General features: G+C 41.4%; 2 protein-coding genes across 2 annotated transcripts in view; both read left to right on the top strand.

Moving 5' to 3' along the window:
- Positions 1–21,658, top strand: part of LOC309569900 (sialoadhesin-like) — a gene marked incomplete at both ends in the record, with an annotated part of 435,740 nt that overhangs the window by 136,074 nt on the left and 278,008 nt on the right. The window lies entirely within an intron of this gene.
- On the top strand, positions 15,583–20,257 carry LOC309569791 (Fc receptor-like A; the record flags this gene model as incomplete). The annotated part of the gene is made up of 3 exons (XM_082275795.1): positions 15,583–15,919; positions 18,003–18,149; positions 20,175–20,257. The coding sequence occupies 3 exons, from the start codon at positions 15,583–15,585 to the stop codon at positions 20,255–20,257; spliced, it is 567 nt and encodes a 188-aa protein (XP_082131921.1).

Genomic DNA, 21,658 nt, shown 5'->3' with positions numbered 1-21,658 from the left:
AAATGAAGGTGTAGAACCATCTCAAGGATGATCAGAAGAAATGGAAAGCACCTGAGTTAAATATATGAGTGTCATAGCAAAGGGTCTGAATACTTAGGACCATGTGATATTTCAGTTTTTCTTTTTTAATAAATCTGCAACAATGTCAACAATTCTGTGTTTTTCTGTCAGTATGGGGTGCTATGTGTACATTCATGAGGAAGAAGAATGAACTTAAATGATTTTAGCAAATGGCTGCAATATAACAAAGAGTGAAAAATTTAAGGGGGTCTGAATACTTTCCGTACCCACTGTACTCCTTTTTCCTTTTTTTTTTTTTTCTTGTTTTATAGTAAGAAAAATATAGTGCAAAAGTACTAACATGAAAAAAATATGTAAAAAAAAAAACAATATATAAAAATAGTTTTCTTTATTTTCTATGTGTTTTATTATTTGTGTTTTTTTTTTTTTTTTTGCTATATAATAAATAAGAAAATAATAAAGTACAATATAATTTTCCTGTTTTTTTTTACCTTACTCTTTATGTATTTAATATATATGTTTTGGATGTAACAACAAAAACACAAAAAAGGGAAAAAAAATGTCTGTGTAGTACATCTTTCATTTTTTAAGGTTCTGTATGATTCTATAAAAAATAAAAAATAAATGACTGTTTAAAAAAAAATATATATATATATATATTGAAAAAAAAAAAGAAAAAGAGAATAAAAAGAAGAGAGCACCAAATCATAAAAAAAAATCACACTCAGTGACATTAAATAGTGATTTTGTTTTTGTAAATGTTTTACATTTTTTAGATTAAAAATTGCCTTTGTATCTGTAAAGTGGGCCGTACATAATAAGGTTAGCTTGATCAGCTGTAGAAGATTCTTCATTGAGTGCATAATAGGTGGGTCAATTTCAGTTATATTTATATTACAATCCTTTGGCACAGTTATCATATTACATAGCGATGGGTAAAATGAGTTCAAATGGCCAATTAAGTACTATAGTGCAAAATATAACAACTATTTTTTATCATTTTTTGAGACATATAGGGGTTGATTTACTAAAGGCAAATACACTGTGAATTTTGCAAAGTGTTCCAGAGCTTAGTAAATGAGGTAAAGATTTATTTTGCAAAGAATACCCAATCACGTTCAAGGAAAATTAAAAAAACAGCATTTTTGCTTGCTTATGATTGGATGATGTAAAATGATAAAAAAAATTTAAATTGAAAAAAAAAAAGGATGATGAAAGTCAGCAGAGCTTCTGCTCATTTACTAAGCTCTGGACTTTGCAAAGTGCACCAGTTATTTGCCTTTAGTAAATCAACCCCATAGAGTTTTTTTTTTTTGGTAATATTTATTTACCACCGGGCTTTTTTTTTATTTTTTGCTATATAAATGAAAAAAAATAAATACAGAAAATGCTAAAAAAAACAAAAACTAAATAATATACACTGAATTGGGTTACTAATATAGTAGAATTGTAGACAAAATACATTTTGTCTGTGTTAAAGATATAGATTCTACAATTTATGGTATATACAATTAATTTAAAAACTGATCGGTCCTGATGTACTGATTGTCTATCTCATTTTTTGAGGCCCTAAAATGCCAGGAGAGTATAAATACCACCCTAATGACCCCTTTTTTGGAAAGTCCAAATTGTTTAGTGAGAGGCATGGTGAGTTTTTTTTGAAGTTGTCATTTTTTGTCACATTTTTTGGGGAAAATGAAAAAAATAAAACATTTTTACAAAGTTGTCACATTTTGACAAGTTATGTCTCATACGCATCGTAGGCATACTTCTAATTATGCCGAAAAACATATTCTGCTATGCCTCCTGAGTATGGGGATCCCACATGTGAGTTTTTCACAGCCAAGATGCATAGAGGTTACCAAAAACCAAAGAGCACCTTTGTGCTTTCAAGGAACATAAATTACACATACATTACACATCTCATTTCTTGATGGCCTACCACATTTTTAGAGGTATGAAACACCAAGACAGTGGACACTCCAAGGTATGCGAGGAATAATGAGTCTTTGGAAAATCATATTTTTTTTGCCACACGTTTTCATAAAATGCAGACAGGAAAATGAAAATTATTTTTTTTTTTCATTTCCGCATCCAGTCTCTGTCCCTGCGTCTCTACATGTATCGTCACGGCCCACGTGACTTCTTCAGGAGATCATCACCATCTCCTGAAGAAGTCACGGCCCACGTGACTTCTTCAGGCGATCATTACCATCTCCTGAAGAAGTCACGGCCCAGGTGACTTCTTCAGGAGATCATCACCATCTCCTGAAGAAGTCACGTGGGCCGTGACGATACATGTAGAGACGCAGGGACAGAGACTGGATGCGGAAGTGCGGCATCACTGACCGCTCGTAACGGACAGCTGTATACACTGACTACTGTGAATTTAAATGTAAGTTGCTATTTTTTTGGTCAATAAATGTTGTGAAATACTACACCAGAGGAAGTTTTTTTTTTGATGATCTCCTGAAGAAGTCACCTGGGCCGTGACTTCTTCAGGAGATGGTGATGATCGCCTGAAGAAGTCACGTGGGCCGTGACTTCTTCAGGAGATGGTGATGATCTCCTAAAGAAGTCACGTGGGCCGTGACTTCTTCAGGAGATCATCACCATCTCCTGAAGAAGTCACGGCCCAGGTGACTTCTTCAGGAGATCATCAAAAAAAAAACTTCCTCTGGTGTAGTATTTCCTGAAGAAGTCACGTGGGCCGTGACGATACATGTAGAGACGCAGGGACAGAGACTGGATGCGGAAGTGCGGCATCACTGACCGCTCGTAACGGACAGCTGTATACACTGACTACTGTGAATTTAATTGTAAGTTGCTATTTTTTTTGGTCAATAAATGTTGTGAAATACTACACCAGAGGAAGTTTTTCTGCTTGTCTGCCCCCATTTGGGAGCACACAGGACATAAACAGCTCCCTCCCTCACCCCTGGAAGGTGGAAATCAGATAGGATCCAATTTAAATACCCCCTCCCAGCATCCCCTTTGGATACACACAGGAACACGGGATTGACACCATCCAAATGCTGTAACCTTACAGCAGTAAGGTAAGGGTGTAGCACACCCAGAAACTTTGCACATCTCCTTATTACACCTCACTGGTTGATTCCTGGAATCACTCACCTGATTTTACACACCCTGATTTAATGCCACTTTCACTGCATGATGATTGAAGCTGCTACAGGTCACTGAATGGACTTGTTTTATTGGATTTTTTTTTATTTCACTGTTTATTAGTTTTATACATCATATTATCATCCTACTGTTACGCAGCTGTTGTGCACTTGTCACTTTGTTCACTATATATATTTTGGAGGTACAGTTAGCCGTCACACTGGGACGAAGAGTGTATATGTACTGACGTTCCTGGATTTATATACAATCTTCTTGCACTTAGCACCTTTGTCACAGCAGTTTGCACTTCACAGACTATTTATGCTATTATATATTTTATTTTTACACATTAGATGGCACTAGGAGCACTTTGAATATATTAATCATTTATTATTTGATCAAGCACATTATTTATTGTTTATTCACTTATATTTATTGATTTTAGATATAAATTATGTTAGGATAAGTGCGGCTTTATTATTATATACCTACTTTGATTGATTCGGTTTTAATTGAAAGGCTGAGTTGAGAGCTGCAGCAGATCCTGTCCTTCACACCTGATTCCTTCAAGAGATTTCTCTGTTTCTAAGTGATAGCGCAGGGGTCATTTCTTAAACCAGGGATTCCCAAACTATGACCCTGCAGCTGTTGCAGAACTACACATCCCATGAGGCATTGTAAAACTCTGACATTCACATACATGACTAGGCATGATGGGAATTGTAGTTCCTGAACCACTGGAGGGCCGTAGTTTGGGAATCACTGTCTTAAACTATAGGAGAGGTTTAACCACTTAAGCCCCGGAAGATTTTACCCCCTTCCTGACCAGGGCCAATTTTGCGATTCGGCACTGCGTGACTTTAACGGACAATTGCTCAGTCGTGCGATGCTGTACCTAAACTAATTTGACGTCCTTTTTTTCCCCACAAACAGAGCTTTCTTTTGGTGGTATTTTATCACCTGTGCGATTTTTACTTTTTGCGCTATAAACAAAAATAGAGCGTCAATTTTGCAAAAATAACAATATTTTTCAAAATTTTTTACATAAAAAATCCCCCCAAAAAAATGTAAAAATCAAAATTTTTTAACATTTTCGGCCAATTTGTTTTATGCTACATATGTTTGGTAAAAAAATCGCAAAAAAAGCGTATTTTGATTGGTTTGCGCAAAAGTTATCGCGTTTACTAACAAAGGGAAAGATTTTTGTCATTTTTGTTGTTTTTTTTAAACGCGTAATGGCGGTGATTTTTTTTTGCGGTACTGCGACATTGCGGCGGACAGATCGGACCCTTGACTGACATTTTTGACACTTTTGGGGGTACCAGTGACATTACTGCAGTAATCAGTGCTATACATATGCACTGTTACTGTAAAATGACACTGGTAGTGAAGGGGTTAACTTTTTTTGAGAGGGAGGGGCTATGTGTGTCCCTAGGGGCGTGATTCTAACTGTGATTGGCTGTGGCTTGAGGTGTAGGAACAGAGATCAACGGTCCTACATAGTAGAACCGTATGATCACTATTTTTACACAGGGGAGAATGACAGGCGGCTTTGTTTACATTAGCCGCCTGCCTTTCTCCCTCTCCAGTGGATGATCGTGAGTGCCCGGGGGACATCGGGTCCACCGGTCACACGTGCGGGGGGGTTAGTGACCGCGGGGGAGCGCGCCTCCGGGGGCGCGCGCTCGCTCCCTAGACCCTCCCAGGCTAGCGACGTAGTACTACGTCGCTTTGCCTGTAAGGGGCTGACCGCCGCAGTAAATAGTCGTGCAGCGGTCGGCAAGCAGTTAAGACAGGCAGGAGGTGACTGCTGAGATATAGGAGGGGCTCTACAAAGGCTGGAGGGAACTGCTGAGATATAGGAGGGGATCTAGACAGGCAGGAGGAGACTGTTGAGATATAGGAGGGGCTCTACAAAGGCTGGAGGGAACTGCTGAGATATAGGAGGGGATCTAGACAGGCAGGAGGAGACTGTTGAGATCAGTTCTGACAGCAGCCATTTGATGATTTAGAGCACAAGCAAATGTGACAGTTTGCATTCTTAGCATGCCGGGAATGTAACTGTGTTTTTTAAACTGTTAAATAGATGAGTTTAGTTCTGCTTTAGCCTTACTCTTCTAAGTAATGTTAAGGACGAGGCTGGAGAGTTAATGTTTACCATAATTAACCTTGTCTTAGCTATTCTGGCAGATCTGATTATCAGTTGTAAACTAGATATGTCTGTCCTAGGAGCACACTTAACCCCTCGATTGCCCTTAGTGTTAACCCCTTCCCTGCCAGTGTCATTTATACAGTAGCAGTGAATTTTTTTAGCACTGATCACTGTATTGGTGTCACTGGTCCCCAAAAAAGTGTCAGATTTGTCCACTGCAATGTTGCAGTCCCACTCAAATTCTGTGATCACCGCCATTACTAGTAAAAACAATTAAAAAAATTAAAAAGTCCATAGTATCCCATAGTTTGTAGACGCTATAACTTGTGCGCAAACCAATTAATATACGCTTATTAAGATTTTTTTTACCAAAAATATGTAGCAGAATACATATTGGCCTAATTTGATAAAAAATTTAGATTTTTTTTAATTTTTTTTTTATTGGGAATGCTTTATAACAGAAAGTAAAAAAGTAAAAAAAAAAATTTTTTTTTATTTTTTTTTCAAAATTGTGGTTCTTTTTTTGTTTATAGCGCAAAAAATAAAAACTGCACAGGCAATCAAATACCACCAAAAGAAAGCTCTATTTGTGGGAAAAAAAGAGATCAATTTTATTTAGGTACAGCGTCGCATGACCGCGCAATTGTCAGTTAAAGCAATGCAGTGACGTCTGCGCAAGAAATGACCTGGTCATTAAGGGGGTTAAACCTTCCAGAGCTGAAGTGGTTAAAGGGGAACTAGCCCATTAACTGCGGTCCGTCCCTTTTTGTCTCCATGAAGCCCGCATCTCTCTATGTGTTGTCACAGGGACAGGAAGTGAGGGAAAATCTCCCCCAATGGAATCACAGAGAGAAAAAATTAAATCAATTTTAACTCTTTTCAAACTGAAACCCCAACTAAAACACACTTGTTTAGATGGAGTTAGACTTTACCCAAACTGACTACATTAAAGTGAAATCTGTTTGTTGTCTTACTAAATATCCCCAGCCCGTGTTCTCACCGGTTTTACCTGTTGTGAAATATTCCATAGAAATGGCTCAGGAAGTGCAATACCTGTCATAAGTTCTGTTGTACACAAATACCTGCCACTCGCGGTACTGGATGGGACCACCATGTCTGTCTTCATTTTTACCATATTACTGTGTAAGTACAAATATCTTAAATTATATATGGAATGGGACTTTTAGCTGAGAGACGTTTTGTGAGCTTGTATTACACCAACAAAGCCAGACATAGACTATAAACCACAAGTTATAGATTTCACTTAGAAACAGATGATTAAATGTGATGATTAGAGGAGGTCGGGTTCCTCATTTGTATTTTTTTTTTTACTTGCTAATGTTATTGTCTGTTAGGAACCTTTCATGTTGGTTCATGTCATGTAAAATTTAACACATGCTGTGACTATTGGGTGGTTTAATTTATCATCCTGCAGTTTGGTGAGCTGGTGGCATTTTAAATTTAGAAAGCAGCCCAGAGACAGGGATAGAAAAAAGCATCCATTCATCTACAATGAGGTCAAACTTCAAAGCTTAGACTCTTCGCATAGGATCATTACCATTACCTTGACCACTTATGGTCTTTGGTGGACTTTAACTTGGAACCTTGCTTCTACCATCCCTTTCCGTTTGAAATGTTGTGGTTCCATGTTTGAAATTAATTTGAATTAGCTACTGGAAGGAGTGCAGTGCTTAACTCAACACATGGGGTCATCACCATTACCGTGACCACTTACAGTCTTTGGTGAACTTTAACTTGGAACCTTGCTTCTACCATCCCTTTCCGTTTGAAATGTTGTGGTTCCATGTTTGAAATTAATTTGAATTAGCTACTGGAAGGAGTGCAGAGCTTAACTCAACACATGGGGTCATCACCATTACCTTTACCACTTACAGTCCTTGGTGAACTGTAACTTGGAACCTTGCTTCTACCATCCCTTTCCATTTAAAATGTTGTGGTTCAATGTTTGAAATAAGTTTGAATTAGCCACTCGAAGGAGTGCAGAGCTTAACTCAACACATGAGGTCATCACCATTACCTTGACCACTTACGGTCTTTGGTGGACTTTAACTTGAAACCTTGCTTCTACCAACCCTTTCCATTTGAAATGTTGTGGTTCCATGTTTGAAAAGAGTCTGAACTAGCTACTCAAAGAGCACAGAGCTTAACTCAACACATTGGGTCATCGCCATTACCTTGACCACTTACGGTCTTTGGTGAACTTTAACATGGAACCTTGCTTCTACCATCCCTTTCCATTTGAAATGTTGTGGTTCTATGTTTGAAAAGAGTCTAAATTAGCCACTCGAAGGAGTGCAGAGCCTACATGCAACACATATTGGTATTGCCACTTACATTCTTTGGTGAACTTATTGTCAAAGCTTAACTGAACAAGCTTAAGTTAGAATCTAAATGGCAAGCTTGCATGCCTACACCAGATTCCATGTTTGAAATGAGTCCAAATTAGCTACTTGGTCTTTGGTCAACTTTAACATGGAACCTTGATTCTACCATCCCTTTCCATTTGAAATGTTGTGGTTCCATGTTAGAAAAGAGTCTGAACTAGCTACTCAAAGAGCACAGAGCTTAACTCAACACATGGGGTCATCGCCATTACCTTGACCACTTACGGCCTTTGGTGGACTTTAACTTGGAACCTTGCTTCTGCCATCCCTTTCCATTTGAAATGTTGTGGTTCTATGTATGAAATTAGTTTGAATTAGCTACTCGAAGGAGTGCAGAGCTTAACTCAGCACATGGGGTCATCACCATTACCTTGACCACTTACCGTCTTTGGTGAACTTTAACTTGGAACCTTGCTTCCACCATCCCTTTCCATTTGAAATGTTGTGGTTCCATGTTTGAAATGAGTCTGAATTAGCCACTCAAAGAAGTGCAAAGCTTACACATAACAAATAGAGTCATTACTATGACCACTAACGGCTTTTGGTAAACTTTAGCTTGGAACCTTGCTTCTGCCATCCCTTTCCATTTGAAATGTTGTGGTTCTATGTTTGAAATTAGTTTGAATTAGATACTGGAAGGAGTGCAGAGCTTAACTCAACACATGGGGTCATCACCATTACCTTGACCACTTACAGTCTTTGGTGAACTATAACTTGGAACCTTGCTTCTACCAACCCTTTCCATTTGAAATGTTGTGGTTCAATGTTTGAAATTAGTTTGAATTAGCCACTCGAAGGAGTGCAGAGCTTAACTCAACACATGGGGTCATTGCCATTACATTGACCACTTACAGTCTTTGGTGAACTTTAACTTGGAACCTTGCTCTAACATCCCTTTCCATTTATAATGTTGTGATTCCAATTTTGAAATGAGTCTGAATTAGCCACTTGAAGGAGTGCAGAGCCCACATGCAACACATATTGGTATTACCACTTACATTCTTTGGCGAACTTATTGTCAAAGCTTAACTGAACAAGCTGAAGTTAGAATCTGATTGGCAACCTTGCACACCTACACTAGATTCCATGTTTGAAATGAGTCCAAATTAGCTATTTGGTCTTTGGTGAACTTTAGCTTTAGAACCTTGCTTCAACCATCTCTTTCCATTTGAAATATTGTGGTTCCATGTTTGAAATGATCCTGAATTAGCCACGCGAAGAAGTGCAAAGCTTACACGCAACAAATAGAGTCATTACCATTACCATGACCACTTACGGCTTTTGGTAAACTTTAGCTTAGACCCTTGCTTCTACCATCCCTTTCCATTTGGAATTTTGTGGCTCCATGTTTGAAAAGAGTCTGAACTAGCTACTCAAAGGAGCACCAAGCTTAACTCAACACATGGGATCATCGCCATTACCTTGACCGCTTACGATCTTTGGTAATCTTCAACTTCAAACCTTGCTTCCACCATTCCTTTCCATTTGAAAAGTTGTGGTTCCATGTTTGAAATAAGTCTGAATTAGCCACTTGAAGAAGTGCAAAGCTTACACACAAAAAATAAAGTCATTAATATGACCACACTAACGGCTTTAGGTAAATTTTAGCTTAGAACCTTGCTTCTATCTTCCCATTTCCATTTGGAATTTTGTGGCTCCATTTTTGAAAAGAGTCTGAACTAGCTACTCAAAGGAGTCCAGAGCCAGGGCCAGATTAACGTAGGGGCTATTGGAGCTGCAGCTCCAGGCCCCTACCTTTTATATAGGCCCCGGGTTGGCCATATTCACTGTTACCGCTCTTCTGTCACTTGTAAACACAGAAGTCTGGCTTCTATGCTCGTTTCCCCAGGCAGCACCCTCAGAACCTCCCCACACAGCGCGAAGGCCGGACAAGGAGGGACAGTTGCCGATGCATGGATGTGTTTATGGGCTTCAGAGACAGCATCCCATGTTGAATTAGGCATGCATGGCTGCACCCTTCCTCCTCTGGGTGCATGCCAAGGCACGGCCCTTAAGGCCCTTCAAAATCCTCAGCACCAAGCCCATGATGCTCTTAATCCGGCCCTGTCCAGAGCTTAACTCAACACATGGAGGGGGGATTTACAGAAAATAGTGCATACAGAATCATAACTAATAAGCTTCCAGGTTTTACTGTCAAAGCGTAATTGAACAAGCTAAAGTTAGAATCCGTTTCAATAGTTTTTACTAATTATTTTCCAAGAATAAAAAATTAAATCAATACAAAGCAGTGCAGCGAACATTCCTCGCAAAGCTCTGTACAAATATCAAAGAGGATACACACACAAGTATACTTACTTCTTAAACCTGTATATTCCAATGTAAAAATAATAGAGATTATTTTTTGAAATATTAAAATGATATAAATATGTATATCTTCAATTCCTAAAAAAAATCTTTGATTTATTTTTTTCAGCCACAGACATGGGAAAATCAGGTGAGTACATGAGGCATAGCAAGGTGTTATAAATAACAAATATAGTACAACTAAAAAAAAAAAAAATCTACTACTTGCAATACAAAAAGGACACGTGTGTCAGCTATTGATTGAATGTCAGAGCAGTGACTCCTCCCTTTCTCTTTCTCCCCCTCCCAATTTGAAGGATTCATTTGATTCATTCAATTCATTTGAGCTTTCAAAGACAGAGGGGGGATTTACTAAAACTGGATAGTGTAAAATCGGGGTGCAGCTCTGTATAGAAACCAATCAGCTTCCAGGTCATATTGTCAAAGCTTGTGTCTGAAAACAGACAACTACAGGTGGTCCCTGGGTTACAAACATCCGTCTTACAAACCACTCCTACTTACAAATGGAGGGAGACAACAGGAAATCAGTAGAAATCTCCCCCTAGGAAAAAAATTCACTCCTATAAGAGTTCCCATGGGGAAAAAGGAGTCTCCACTGCAGCTTTATCATCAATCCTTGTTTCCACAACAACCCAAATTTTTCAAAATCCATTTGTCATCGGGACAGAAATTGAGGTGAAATCTTCTGAACATAGCAGCAGACAACAAAACAAATGTTAAATGAAAAAATCTGTCTGGTGCGCTAAATGTGAAGGTTTAAATAGACAAAACTATAAATTGACCTTGGCAATGTAGATCAACAGATACAGTGAATATTCAACAAAAGGTCCTAAAGTGTTGTATCCAACAAAGGTGTTTCAAACCGTGAAAATTAAAATAAATTCCCCCAAACAGGGTATGAATACAAAAAGTGCAAAATTGAAATAAGGCAAAATTCAGTCCAAGTGTCGTGAACGAATAAAAAGGTCCCAAAGGATGACAAAACACCAACTGTGTCTAGTGAATCCCACCCAGGGCTTTTTTTCACAGAGAATAGGTGCAGGAACTCCTCCTTTCTGGGTACCCCCTTGTCTCAGCCCTATCAACCGCCAATCATCGTTCCTTGGTTCCAACCCCCACCCACCTCCCAGTACTGCCCCTTTCAGAGAATATAGAACCAAGGAACATTTGTTGTATAACATTGGTTAACGATACCAAGAAAAGCAGTAAACTAGATCCCCTGCAGCCAGGAACAATGGATTCCCCTGGCAACAAAATACCCCCCCAGCAACAATAGACCCCCAGCAGCAAAAACAGATCCCACCCGCAGCTAGCATCAATAGACTCTCCAGATCCCTCCCAGCAACAACTGACCCCGAGCAACAGAAAAGCCACCTCCAGCAACAATAGATTCCCAACAGCAACAACAGACCTCCCCCTCAGGCAAAAATAGATCCCTATCAATAGATTCTGTAGCACACCCCAGCACCCCTTGTCGTTACATACATTTAGTGCTGGAGGTGCCGGAACTGCGTTCCCCCGCGTTCCCGCTGGAAAAAAAGCCCTGATCCCACCACCTATGAGAGTGGCTCCTTACCAGACAAATAGATTGACAGTGTGCAATGATTTCGAACGTAAAGTGGTGGGATTCCAGTAGATGGAAATAACTACCCCACTCAATGCCCCCTCGTGTAGGAGACAAAGTATAAGCCTCTTACCAGATGGTTGGTGTTATGGAGCATAAATACAACCCACTTGGGTAGGCACTTCCCTCAGCAGTAACCGCAAGCCACAAAATTCAAATCTTTGCGGACATCTCACCTTGTAAATGTAGCAGTGTGCATGACCCAGTATCTGGTGGTTGTGAGGAGCTCAGAAGAAGCACCCTGAAGGTAAGCAGTCATAGGGTTGCCACCTCATCCTTTTAATCCAGGACACATCTTGTCAATGTGTCAAAACAAACAAACGTTTTAGGGGTGTCAAGTTGACACACAGCAAAATCGATGTAGAACACTGACCCTGCCTATTCTCCAGCCTCGCCCTAAAATGATCGATAAGATCGTTCACTGGCACTGCACAACCAACCCCCCACACAGCAAAATCGATGTAGAACACTGACCCTGCCTATTCTCCAGCCTCGCCCTAAAATGCCCTAATAACTCGCCCTGCCTGCACTCCGACCTGTCCCTGCATTATTTTCGGACAAAATACAAATTTTCACTGTCCGTCCCTAATCAGCAGCCAGCACGTATGATGTGTGCTCTGTCCCTAAACTACAGCAGAATGACGCGGCACGCTGGGGCTCTCGAACTTATAAAAACATGGTCACATGCTTCAGATGGCCAATCACAGCTACTAATACATTAGTAGACATGGCTGGGATGGCTTAAGGCACACCAGTTAAACGCTTGTTGATTGGCTGTTGAAAGCCCGCCATTAGAAGCGCGCCATTACATAAAAACCCGGAAATAAAATGACCGAACACGGATTTTAAACCCGAACATACAGTAAAGTTTTCGGGTCCGTGTTCGGGTAACAAAAATCCAATTATTCGGTACGAGCACGAATAATACAGTCCGTGTTCGCTCAACACTAGTGTCAACCCTTCTCTATGCTATCAAAAACCTTAAAAAAATATTATTTTGGCTGGGGCTTCACTTAAAAAATTTACCTGTTCCGACTTACAAACATCTGGTGGTTGTGAGGAGCTCAGAAGAAGCACCCTGAAGGTAAGCAGTCATAGGGTTGCCACCTCATCCCTTTAATCCAGGACACATCTTGTCAATGTGTCAAAACAAACAAATGTTTTAGGGGTATCAACCCTTCTCTATGCTATCAAAAACCTTAAAAAATATATTATTTTGGCTGGGGATACACTTAAAAAATGTACCTGTTCCGACTTACAAACAAATTAAACTTAAGAACAACCCTACAGACCCTATCTTGTTTGTAACCCGCCTGTACAGCTATTCTCTCTTTCTCTTTTTCTCTTCATCAGTTCAGTCGCGTTTTTTTGTCATCAGTTTTTTTCAGTCAACGTCAACTTTTCATCCGTTTTTCATCTGTTGTCATCCATTTTTCATCTGTTGTCATCCATTTTTCATCCGTTGTCATCCCTTTCTCATCCTTTCTCATCCGTTTTTCATCCGTTCTCATCCGGTCATCCGTTTTTCATCCGGTCATCTGTTTTTCATGTTTTTCATCCGGTCATCCATTTTTCATCCATTTTTCATCCGTTGTCATCCATTTTTCATCTGTTCTCATCTGTTTTTCATCCGTTCTCATCCAGTCATCCATTTTCCACTCGTCATCCGTTGTCATCCCTTTTTCATCCGTTCTCATCGCTTTTTCATGTGTTGTCATCTGTTTTTCATCCATTTTCATCCGGACATCCATTTTCCATCCATTGTTATCCCTTTTTCGTCCATTCTCATCCATTTTCCATTCATTGTCATCCCTTTTTTATCTGTTGCCACCCGTTTTCTATCCGTTGTCATCCCTTTTTTATCCGTTGTCATCTGTTTTTCATCCGTTTCTATCCAGTCATCCATTTTCCATCCGTTGTCATCCGTTGTCATCCCTTTTTTATCCGTTGTCGTCGTTTTCCATCCATTGTCATCCCTTTTTCATCCGTTGTCATCTGTTTTTCATCCGTTTTCCATCCGGTCATCCATCTTCCATCCGTTGTCATCCGTTGTCTTCCCTTTTTCATCCGTTTTTCATCCAGACATCCATTTTCCATTCGTTGTCATCAGTTGTTATCCCTTTTTTATCCATTGTCATCCGTTTTCCATCCGCTGTCATCCTTTTTTCATCCGTTGTCATCTGTTTTTCATCCATTTTTCATCCGGTCATCCATTTTCCATTTGTTGTCATCCATTGTCATGCCTTTTTTATCCGTTGTCATCGTTCTCCATCTGTTGTCATCCCTTTTTCATCAGTTGTCATCTGTTTAAAATCCTGTCCTCCATTTTCCATCCATTTTTCATCTGTTCTCATCCGTTTTTCATTCATTGTCATCCGGTCATTCATCTTCCACTCGTTGTCATCCCTTTTTCATCCGTTCTCATCCTTTTCAGCCATTGTCATCCCTTTTTCATCCATTGTTATCTGTTTTTCATCTGTTTTTCATCCGGTCATCCATTTTCCATCTGTTGTCATCCATTGTCATCCCTTTTTCATCCCTTTTTTATCCGGTCATCCATTTTCCATCCGTTGACATCCGTTTTTCATCCGATCTGTTTTTTTAACGGATGAAAAATGGGGCTTTCATCCGTTCAAAAAAAAAAAAACGGATGTTGACAGAAGCGGATGAAAACGAATGATCATCCATTTACATCCGTTTTTCCATAGGAATGCATTGATGTCTGTTTTTCATCCGTCAATGGATGGATGAAAAACGCACAAACGGACAGCATGTGTAAAGCCAAAGATGATTTCAAGGGTCATTGTAATCATTTGATGAAGATTTTTATTTTGTTTTTTCCCTTTGCCACATTCGAATTGAAAAAAAAAAAATCTAAAGTTTTCAACTTGATCGATTCAATGTACTGATTCAAACGCTTTGAATAAAAAAAATAAATAAAAAATTGGTAAATTCGAAAAAATTTAAAAAGACATAAAAGGAATTCCGAATACGAATTCTGAATATGAATCCTGAATACCAATTGAATGAATTAACTAAATTTAACAAACCAAAATAACTAGATTTATGAATCTAAACTAAACAAAACAATTTTTTTTGTCATGCAGATGTCTAACAACTCAACATTTTGGAATTTATCATCACTTTCTGTATGGGTGACAATGGTAACTGGGACAAAAAGAAAGGCTGAGTCTACCCAACAGGGTCACAGACAGTAATAATAACCTAACAGGGGTTCTAAACCTTCATACAAAACTAAAAAAGTGTTCCCATATCTCAACGTATGAAGGCCTTGGGTTTAGTTCCAATTGGTTTATGAGCTGTATGCCATTTGTATGTTCCTCTTTGGTTTGGTTTGGTTTGGTTTGGTTTAGTATGAGCTACTTCCAGTTGCCACAATTCAATAACATTAGAATATGTTAAGTGACTCCATAGGTGAAGGATGTGTCCATCCATATGTAGGACCATATGTAGGGTTTAGTTCCTATTGGGTTATGAGCTGTATGCCATTTGTATGTTCCTCTTAGGTTTGGTTTGGTTTGGTTTAGTGTGAGTTACTTCCAGTTACCACAAGTCAATAACATTAGAATGTGTTAAGTGACTTCATAGGTGAAGCATGTGTCCATCCATATGTAGGACCGTATGTAGGGTTTAGTTCCTATTGGGTTATGAGCTGTATGCCATTTGTATGTTCCTCTTAGGTTTCGTTTGGTTTGGTTTAGTATGAGTTACTTTCAGTTGCCACAAGTCATTAACATTAGAATATGTTAAGTGACTTCATAGATGAAGGATGTGTCCACCCATATGTAGGACCATAAAGGTTCTAGTGGGGCAGAGAGTGACGTAGTTCTGTGTTCTATGTGAAGTGCTTTGTAATGTGTTGGGTCTACAAACCTAAATAATTGAACAAAAGTAGAGGAAATTAAGCTAGCATGCAGCTGCCTATATCCAATAATACATCATTGTCTTTGTTCTTACCCCTTGCAGAGCTCTTCTCTCCTCCAGAAATAAAAGCCTCATACTGGGTAGTAGAATTTCGTGAAATGACGGTGACATGTGACACCAGACTGGATCCGCTCAGTGGCGGCACAGAGCTGCACTTTGCCTTCTACAGAGATGGACGGACTGTGCAGGATTTCAGTGTATCTGATACATACAGAGTGCCGTCAGCTCAGCTGGAGGATTCTGGGAATTATACCTGTGAAGTGAGAATGGCGTCTGACACTGTGGGGAAGATGAGTGATGGGATCTATATCCAGATAATGAAAGGTAAGTGCCTAAAATTGATCCTACCCTCATGTTTTTGTTGTCTTTTTTTTTTTACAACCTGATAAATGAACGAAAATGTAGTAGTGCAGTTTTTAGTCAATGTTAGTAAATGTTTAACTTAATATATTTATTTTTACACACTGTAATGAACAGTAACAACTTCATCCACAGAGAAATAGAGAAAAAGAGAAAGGCACAGTGACAGCTGCAGCCTATGAGACAGAGACAGAGGACAGAGACAGAGGACAGAGACAGAGACAGAGGACAGAGACGGCTGCAGCCAAAGAGAGAGACAAAGAGAGGCAGGCATTGAGAAAGAGAGAGAGAAGGGGGCACAGTGACATCTGCAGCCACAGAGTAAGTGAAAGAGGCACAGTGACAGCTGCAGCCACAGAGAAAGAGAAAGAGGCAAAGTGGCAGCTGCAGCCATTGAGAAAGAGGCACAGTGACCGCTGCAGCCACTGAGAAAGAGAAAAGGGCACAGTGACTGATGCAGCCACAGAGAAAGAGAAAGAGGCACAGTGACAGCTGCAGCTACTGAGAAAGTGAGCGAGAAAGGGGCACAGTAACAGCTGCAGCCCCTGGGAAAGCGAGATAGAGAGGAGAAGAGTTGCAGCTGCAGTCACTGGAAAAGCGAGATAGAGAGAGGCACAGTGGCAGCTGTAGTCACTGGGAAAGTAAGATAGAGAAGGGCACAGTGGCAGCTGCTGCCATCCAGAAAGAGAGAGCGAAAGAGGCAGAGTGACAGCTGCAGCCACTGAGAAAATGAGAGAGAGAGAGGCAGAGTGACAGCTGCAGCGACTGAGAAAGAGAGAGAGGCACAGTGACAGCTGAAGCCACTGAGAAAGAGAGAGAGGCACAGTGACAAATGCAGCCACTGAGAAAGAGGCACAGTGACAGCTGCAGCCACTGATAAAGAGGCACAGTGGCAGCTGCAGTCAATGAGAAAGAGGCACAGTGACAGATGCAGCCACTGAGAAAGAGAGAGGCACAATGACAGCTGCAGCCACCGAGAATGTGAGAGAGATAGAGAGAGAGAGGGGCACAGCTGTAGCCACTGAGAAAATGAGATAGAAAGGGACACAGTGGCAGCTGCAGCCACTGGAAAAGCAAGATAGGGAGGGGTAGAGTGGCAACGGCAGCCATTGGGAAGGCGAGATAGAGAGGGACACAGTGGCAGCTGCAGCCTTTAAGAAAGAGCGCGAAAGAGGCACAGTGGCAGCTGCAGCCACTGAGAAAGAGAGGAAGGCACAGTGACAGCTGTAGCCACTAAGAAAGGGAGATAGAAGGGGGAACAGTGACAGCTGCAGCCATTGAGAGAGAGAGAGGGGGGGGCACAGTGATAACTGCAGCCACAGAGAAAGGGGAACACAGAGAAAACTGCAGTCATTGAGAGTAGGGGGGCAGAGTGACAGCTGCAGCCAGAAAAAGAAAGACAGAGGGTTGCAGTGATAGCTGATGCCACAGGAAGAGTGGTGCTGCAGTAACAGTGCAGACAGAAAGAGAAAGGCATAGTGACAGCTGGAGCCCCAGAGAGAGACACAGTGACAACTGCAGCCAGAGAGAGAGAAAAATGACACAAAGGCAGCTGTAGCCACAAGGAAAGTGAGAGAGAGAGGAACACAGTAACAGCTGCAGGCACTGAGAAAATTAGATGGGGAGGGGCACAGTGGCAGCTACAGCCACTGGGAAAGCGAGATAGAGGGGCACGGTGGCAGCTGAAGCCACTGGGAAAGCAAGATAGAGAGGGACACGATGGCAGCTGCAGCCAATGGGAATGTGAGAGAGAGGGGGACCCCGGCCAGGGTTCCAGGGGGGGCCCTTCATGGTTTCTTGCACTGGTGCCCTGAAGGTTCTAGTTATGTCTCTGGTTGACGCCAGAGAGTTAAACCTCTGATGAACACTTTGGTGAGTCTAAACAGATAGAGCCATACCACAAACAATGAGTTACATCAAATCTTCTGGAGCAAGTTTCGGCATATCGTCTACGTACCATCTTAGAAGTTTCTCTATTTGTGTTACTTACATGCTTTACTTTAATGTTACAAACTCATTAATGCTTTTCTTGTTTTGCTACAAACAGAATTTCTTCTAAAGATACTTCCTGTGGCTATAGTTGGGAGTATGATGGTTTTGATCATCTCTGCTGTCCTCATCTGGAAATACAGAAATAAATGTTGTTCTTGTCCTTGCCTATGTCCAAAGCATAGCCTGTCAATAACTGTAACAGGTAACAATGTCATTATATTCCTACTAGTCATAAAAGATCCATGCAGGATTCTGCATATCAACGCTCCTCTTTGTTGCCTTCAGCACATTGCAGCAACGTTCAAAATCATTCACACATTGTAATGTTCTACAAATTTGAGAATATTTAAAATTTAACACAGATTTGCAAATGCTGATTACTGCCACTGCTAAAACTGGTAGCACATTTGAATAGATATGCAGTATCTCACAGAAGTGAGTACACCCCTCACATTTTTGTAAATATTTTATTCTATCTTTTCATGTGACAACACTGAAGAAATGACACTTTGCTACAATGTAAAGTAGTGAGTGTACAGCTTGTATAACAGTGTAAATTTGCTGTCCCCTCAAAATAACTCAACACACAGCCATTAATGTCTAAACCACTGGCAACAAAAGTGAGTACACCCCTAAGTGACAATGTCCAAATTGGGTCCAAAGTGTAAATATTTTCCAGCACTGCCTTAACCCTCTTGGGCATGGAGTTCTCCAGAGCTTCACAGGTTGCCACTGGAGTCCTCTTCCCCTCCTCCATGATGACATCACAGAGCTGGTGGATGTTAGAGACCTTGCGCTCCTCCACCTTCTGTTTTGAGGATGCCCCTCAGATGCTAAATAGGGTTTAGGTCTGGAGACATGCTTGGCCATCCTTTTCACCCTCAGCTTCTTTAGCAAGGCAGTGGTCATCTTGAAGGTGTGTTTGGGGTCGTTATCATGTTAGAATACTGCCCTGCGGCCCAGTCTCTGAAGGGAGGGGATCATGCTCTGCTTCAGGATGTCACAGTACATGTTGGCATTCATGGTTCCCTCAATGAACTGTAGCTCCCCAGTGCCGGCAGCACTCATGCAGCCCCAGACCATGACACTCCCACCACCATGCTTGACTGTAGGAAGACACACTTGTCTTTGTACTCCTCACCTGGTTGCCGTCACACACGCTTGACACCATCTGAACCAAATAAGTTTATCTTGGTCTCATCAGACCATAGGAGATGGTTCCAGTAATCCATGTCCTTAGTCTGCTTGTCTTCAGCAAACTGTTTGCGGGCTTTCTTGTGTATCATCTTTAGAAGAGGCTTCCTTCTGGGACGACAGCCATGCAGACCAATTTGATGCAGTGTGCGGCGTATGGTCTGAGCACTGACAGGCTGACCCCCCACCCCTTCAACCTCTGCAGCAATGCTGGCAGCACTCCTACGTCTGTTTCCCAAAGACAACCTCTGGATATGATGCTGAGCACGTGTATTCAAGTTCTTTGGTCGACCATGGTGAGTCCTGTTCTGAGTGGACCCTGTCTTGTTAAACAGCTGTATGGTCTTGGCCACTGTGCTGCAGCTCAGTTTCAGGGTCATCACAATCTTTTTATAGCCTAGGCCATCTTTATGTAGAGCAACAATTATTTTTTTCAGATCCTCAGAGAGTTCTTTGCCATGAGGTGCCAGGTTGAACTTCCAGTGACCAGTATGAGAAAGCGAGAGCGATAACACCAAATTTAACACACCTTCTCCCCATTCACACCTGAGACCTTGTAACACTAAAGATTCACATGACACCGAGGAGGTAAAATGGCTAATTGGGTCCAATTTGGATGTTTTCACTTAGGGGTGTACTCACTTTTGTTGCCAGTGGTTTAGACATTATTGGCTGTGTGTTGAGTTATTTTGAGGGCACAGTAAATTTACACTGTTATACAAACTGTACACTCACTACTTTACATTGTAGCAAAGTGTAATTTCTTCAGTGTTGTCACATGAAAATATAGAATAAAATATTTACAAAAATGTGAGGGGTGTACTCACTTTTGTGACATACTGTGTGTATATATATAAAAAACATATAAAGAAAAAATAATCCTTTAATGGTTTTAAGTTGTTTAGCTAATTATGGACAATATGGAGGATAACATCTTTTTTGCACTAATGCTTTAATTTAGTGAGCGTATTATTTTCCTTATGTTTAATCACTTTTATGAAATTACAAGACTTTAACTCTATTTTTCCTCTAGTGACTGATACAGATCCGCATCCGCATCCACAGGACAGCTATTACACTTCTTACCCCGATATAAGTCACCTGTCCCAAGGTTAGTTGGAATATTCTATGATGGGAATCCATTTGCTAGTAATGTGAAATCGATGTGAAATATAAAGATATGTCTTCCACCTTCATCAAGGTAAAAAGGGCACCTTCATGCATTTGCAGATGAGTGGAGGTGCCATTAAAGAGGAAGTAAACTCTGCACTTTGTATCGCCCTTTTCATGTCATGTCATATGTAACATTACTTACAATAATTTCCCAATCGAATGTATCCGAAATGCTCGTTACTTACTGTAGTCGTTTTTAATAAATTCTTCTTTTGGGATTAGGCTGCACCATCTTGAGTATTGTTTTCTGAAGCCCCTGTGGATGTCATTTCCACCCTTCCTTGTTTTCCCTTACCTAAATATCGCACATGCGCGATCGTGATTTTGCAAGCGTCCTTCTCGCTCTACTTTACCATGGCAGCCAAGCTTGGAAGATGGGAATGACTGCCCAGTCTTGCGTGTCTTCTAAGCTGTGTCGCAGAAAGCAGGAAATCTCCAACACGGCATGACGTTGAAGGGGGAACTGCACACACAGCCTCTAGGTGAATCTATGATGGAAAAGGACCTGGGGGTCCTAGTAGACAACAAGCTTAGCAATCAGGGGCTGACTGGCAACCTTCAGCTTGGGGGGCAAGTAGAATCCAGAAGCCCATGGTGGAGCAAATCGGCATCGCTCCCACTATCCCTCTTCCCAGCCTCCTCCTGATCCCCATTCCAGGCTGAAGCTCCACTCCAGGTACTCTCTATTTACTGGCCAGATCTGGGTCCATGACCTGGCCAGCAGGGGGCAGTTGGGGGAAGCTGGAACAGCTCGATCGGGTCTGGCCTAGGGGGGATAGTCTCCAGTGGTGCATGGAACTGGCCTCTGTTCAGACACAGTTTGTGGTGGGGGGGGGGAGGCCTGTGCTCTGTCCTTGTCTTTATTAGCAATCAGGGGCTTACTGGCAACCTTCGGCCCGGGGGGCAAGTACAAACCAGAAGCCCATGGTGCAGAAAATCGGCATCGCTCCCACTATCCCTCTTCCCGGCCTCCTTCTGAACCCCATTACAGGCTCCGCTCCAGGTACTCTCTACTCACTGGCCAAATCTGGGTTCCTGACCTGGCCAGCAGGGGGCGGTTGGGGGAAGCTGGAACAGCTGGATCGGGTCTGGCCTAGGGAGGAAAGTTTCCAGCGGTGCATGCAACTGGTCTCTGTTCAGACATAGTTTACACCTTCCATACTGGGGGGGGGGGGGACTGCGCTCTGTCCTTTTCTTTATCCCGCACTCAGTAGGTCGACAGTGGGGACTTTTTAATTCTCTTTACCAGGAATCCTTTAGGCACGTCTGTGGCAGAAGTGTTCAGCCTTTTTATGGGGCATCAGAGCGGCCCGGGGGGCAATTGCCCTGTCCTCCCCTGTTAGC

The sequence above is a fragment of the Pelophylax lessonae genome (assembly GCF_965119305.1).
Source record: "Pelophylax lessonae genome assembly, chromosome: 13".
Classification (NCBI taxonomy): domain Eukaryota; kingdom Metazoa; phylum Chordata; class Amphibia; order Anura; family Ranidae; genus Pelophylax; species Pelophylax lessonae.
This window is presented reverse-complemented; position numbering and strand designations above follow the sequence as displayed.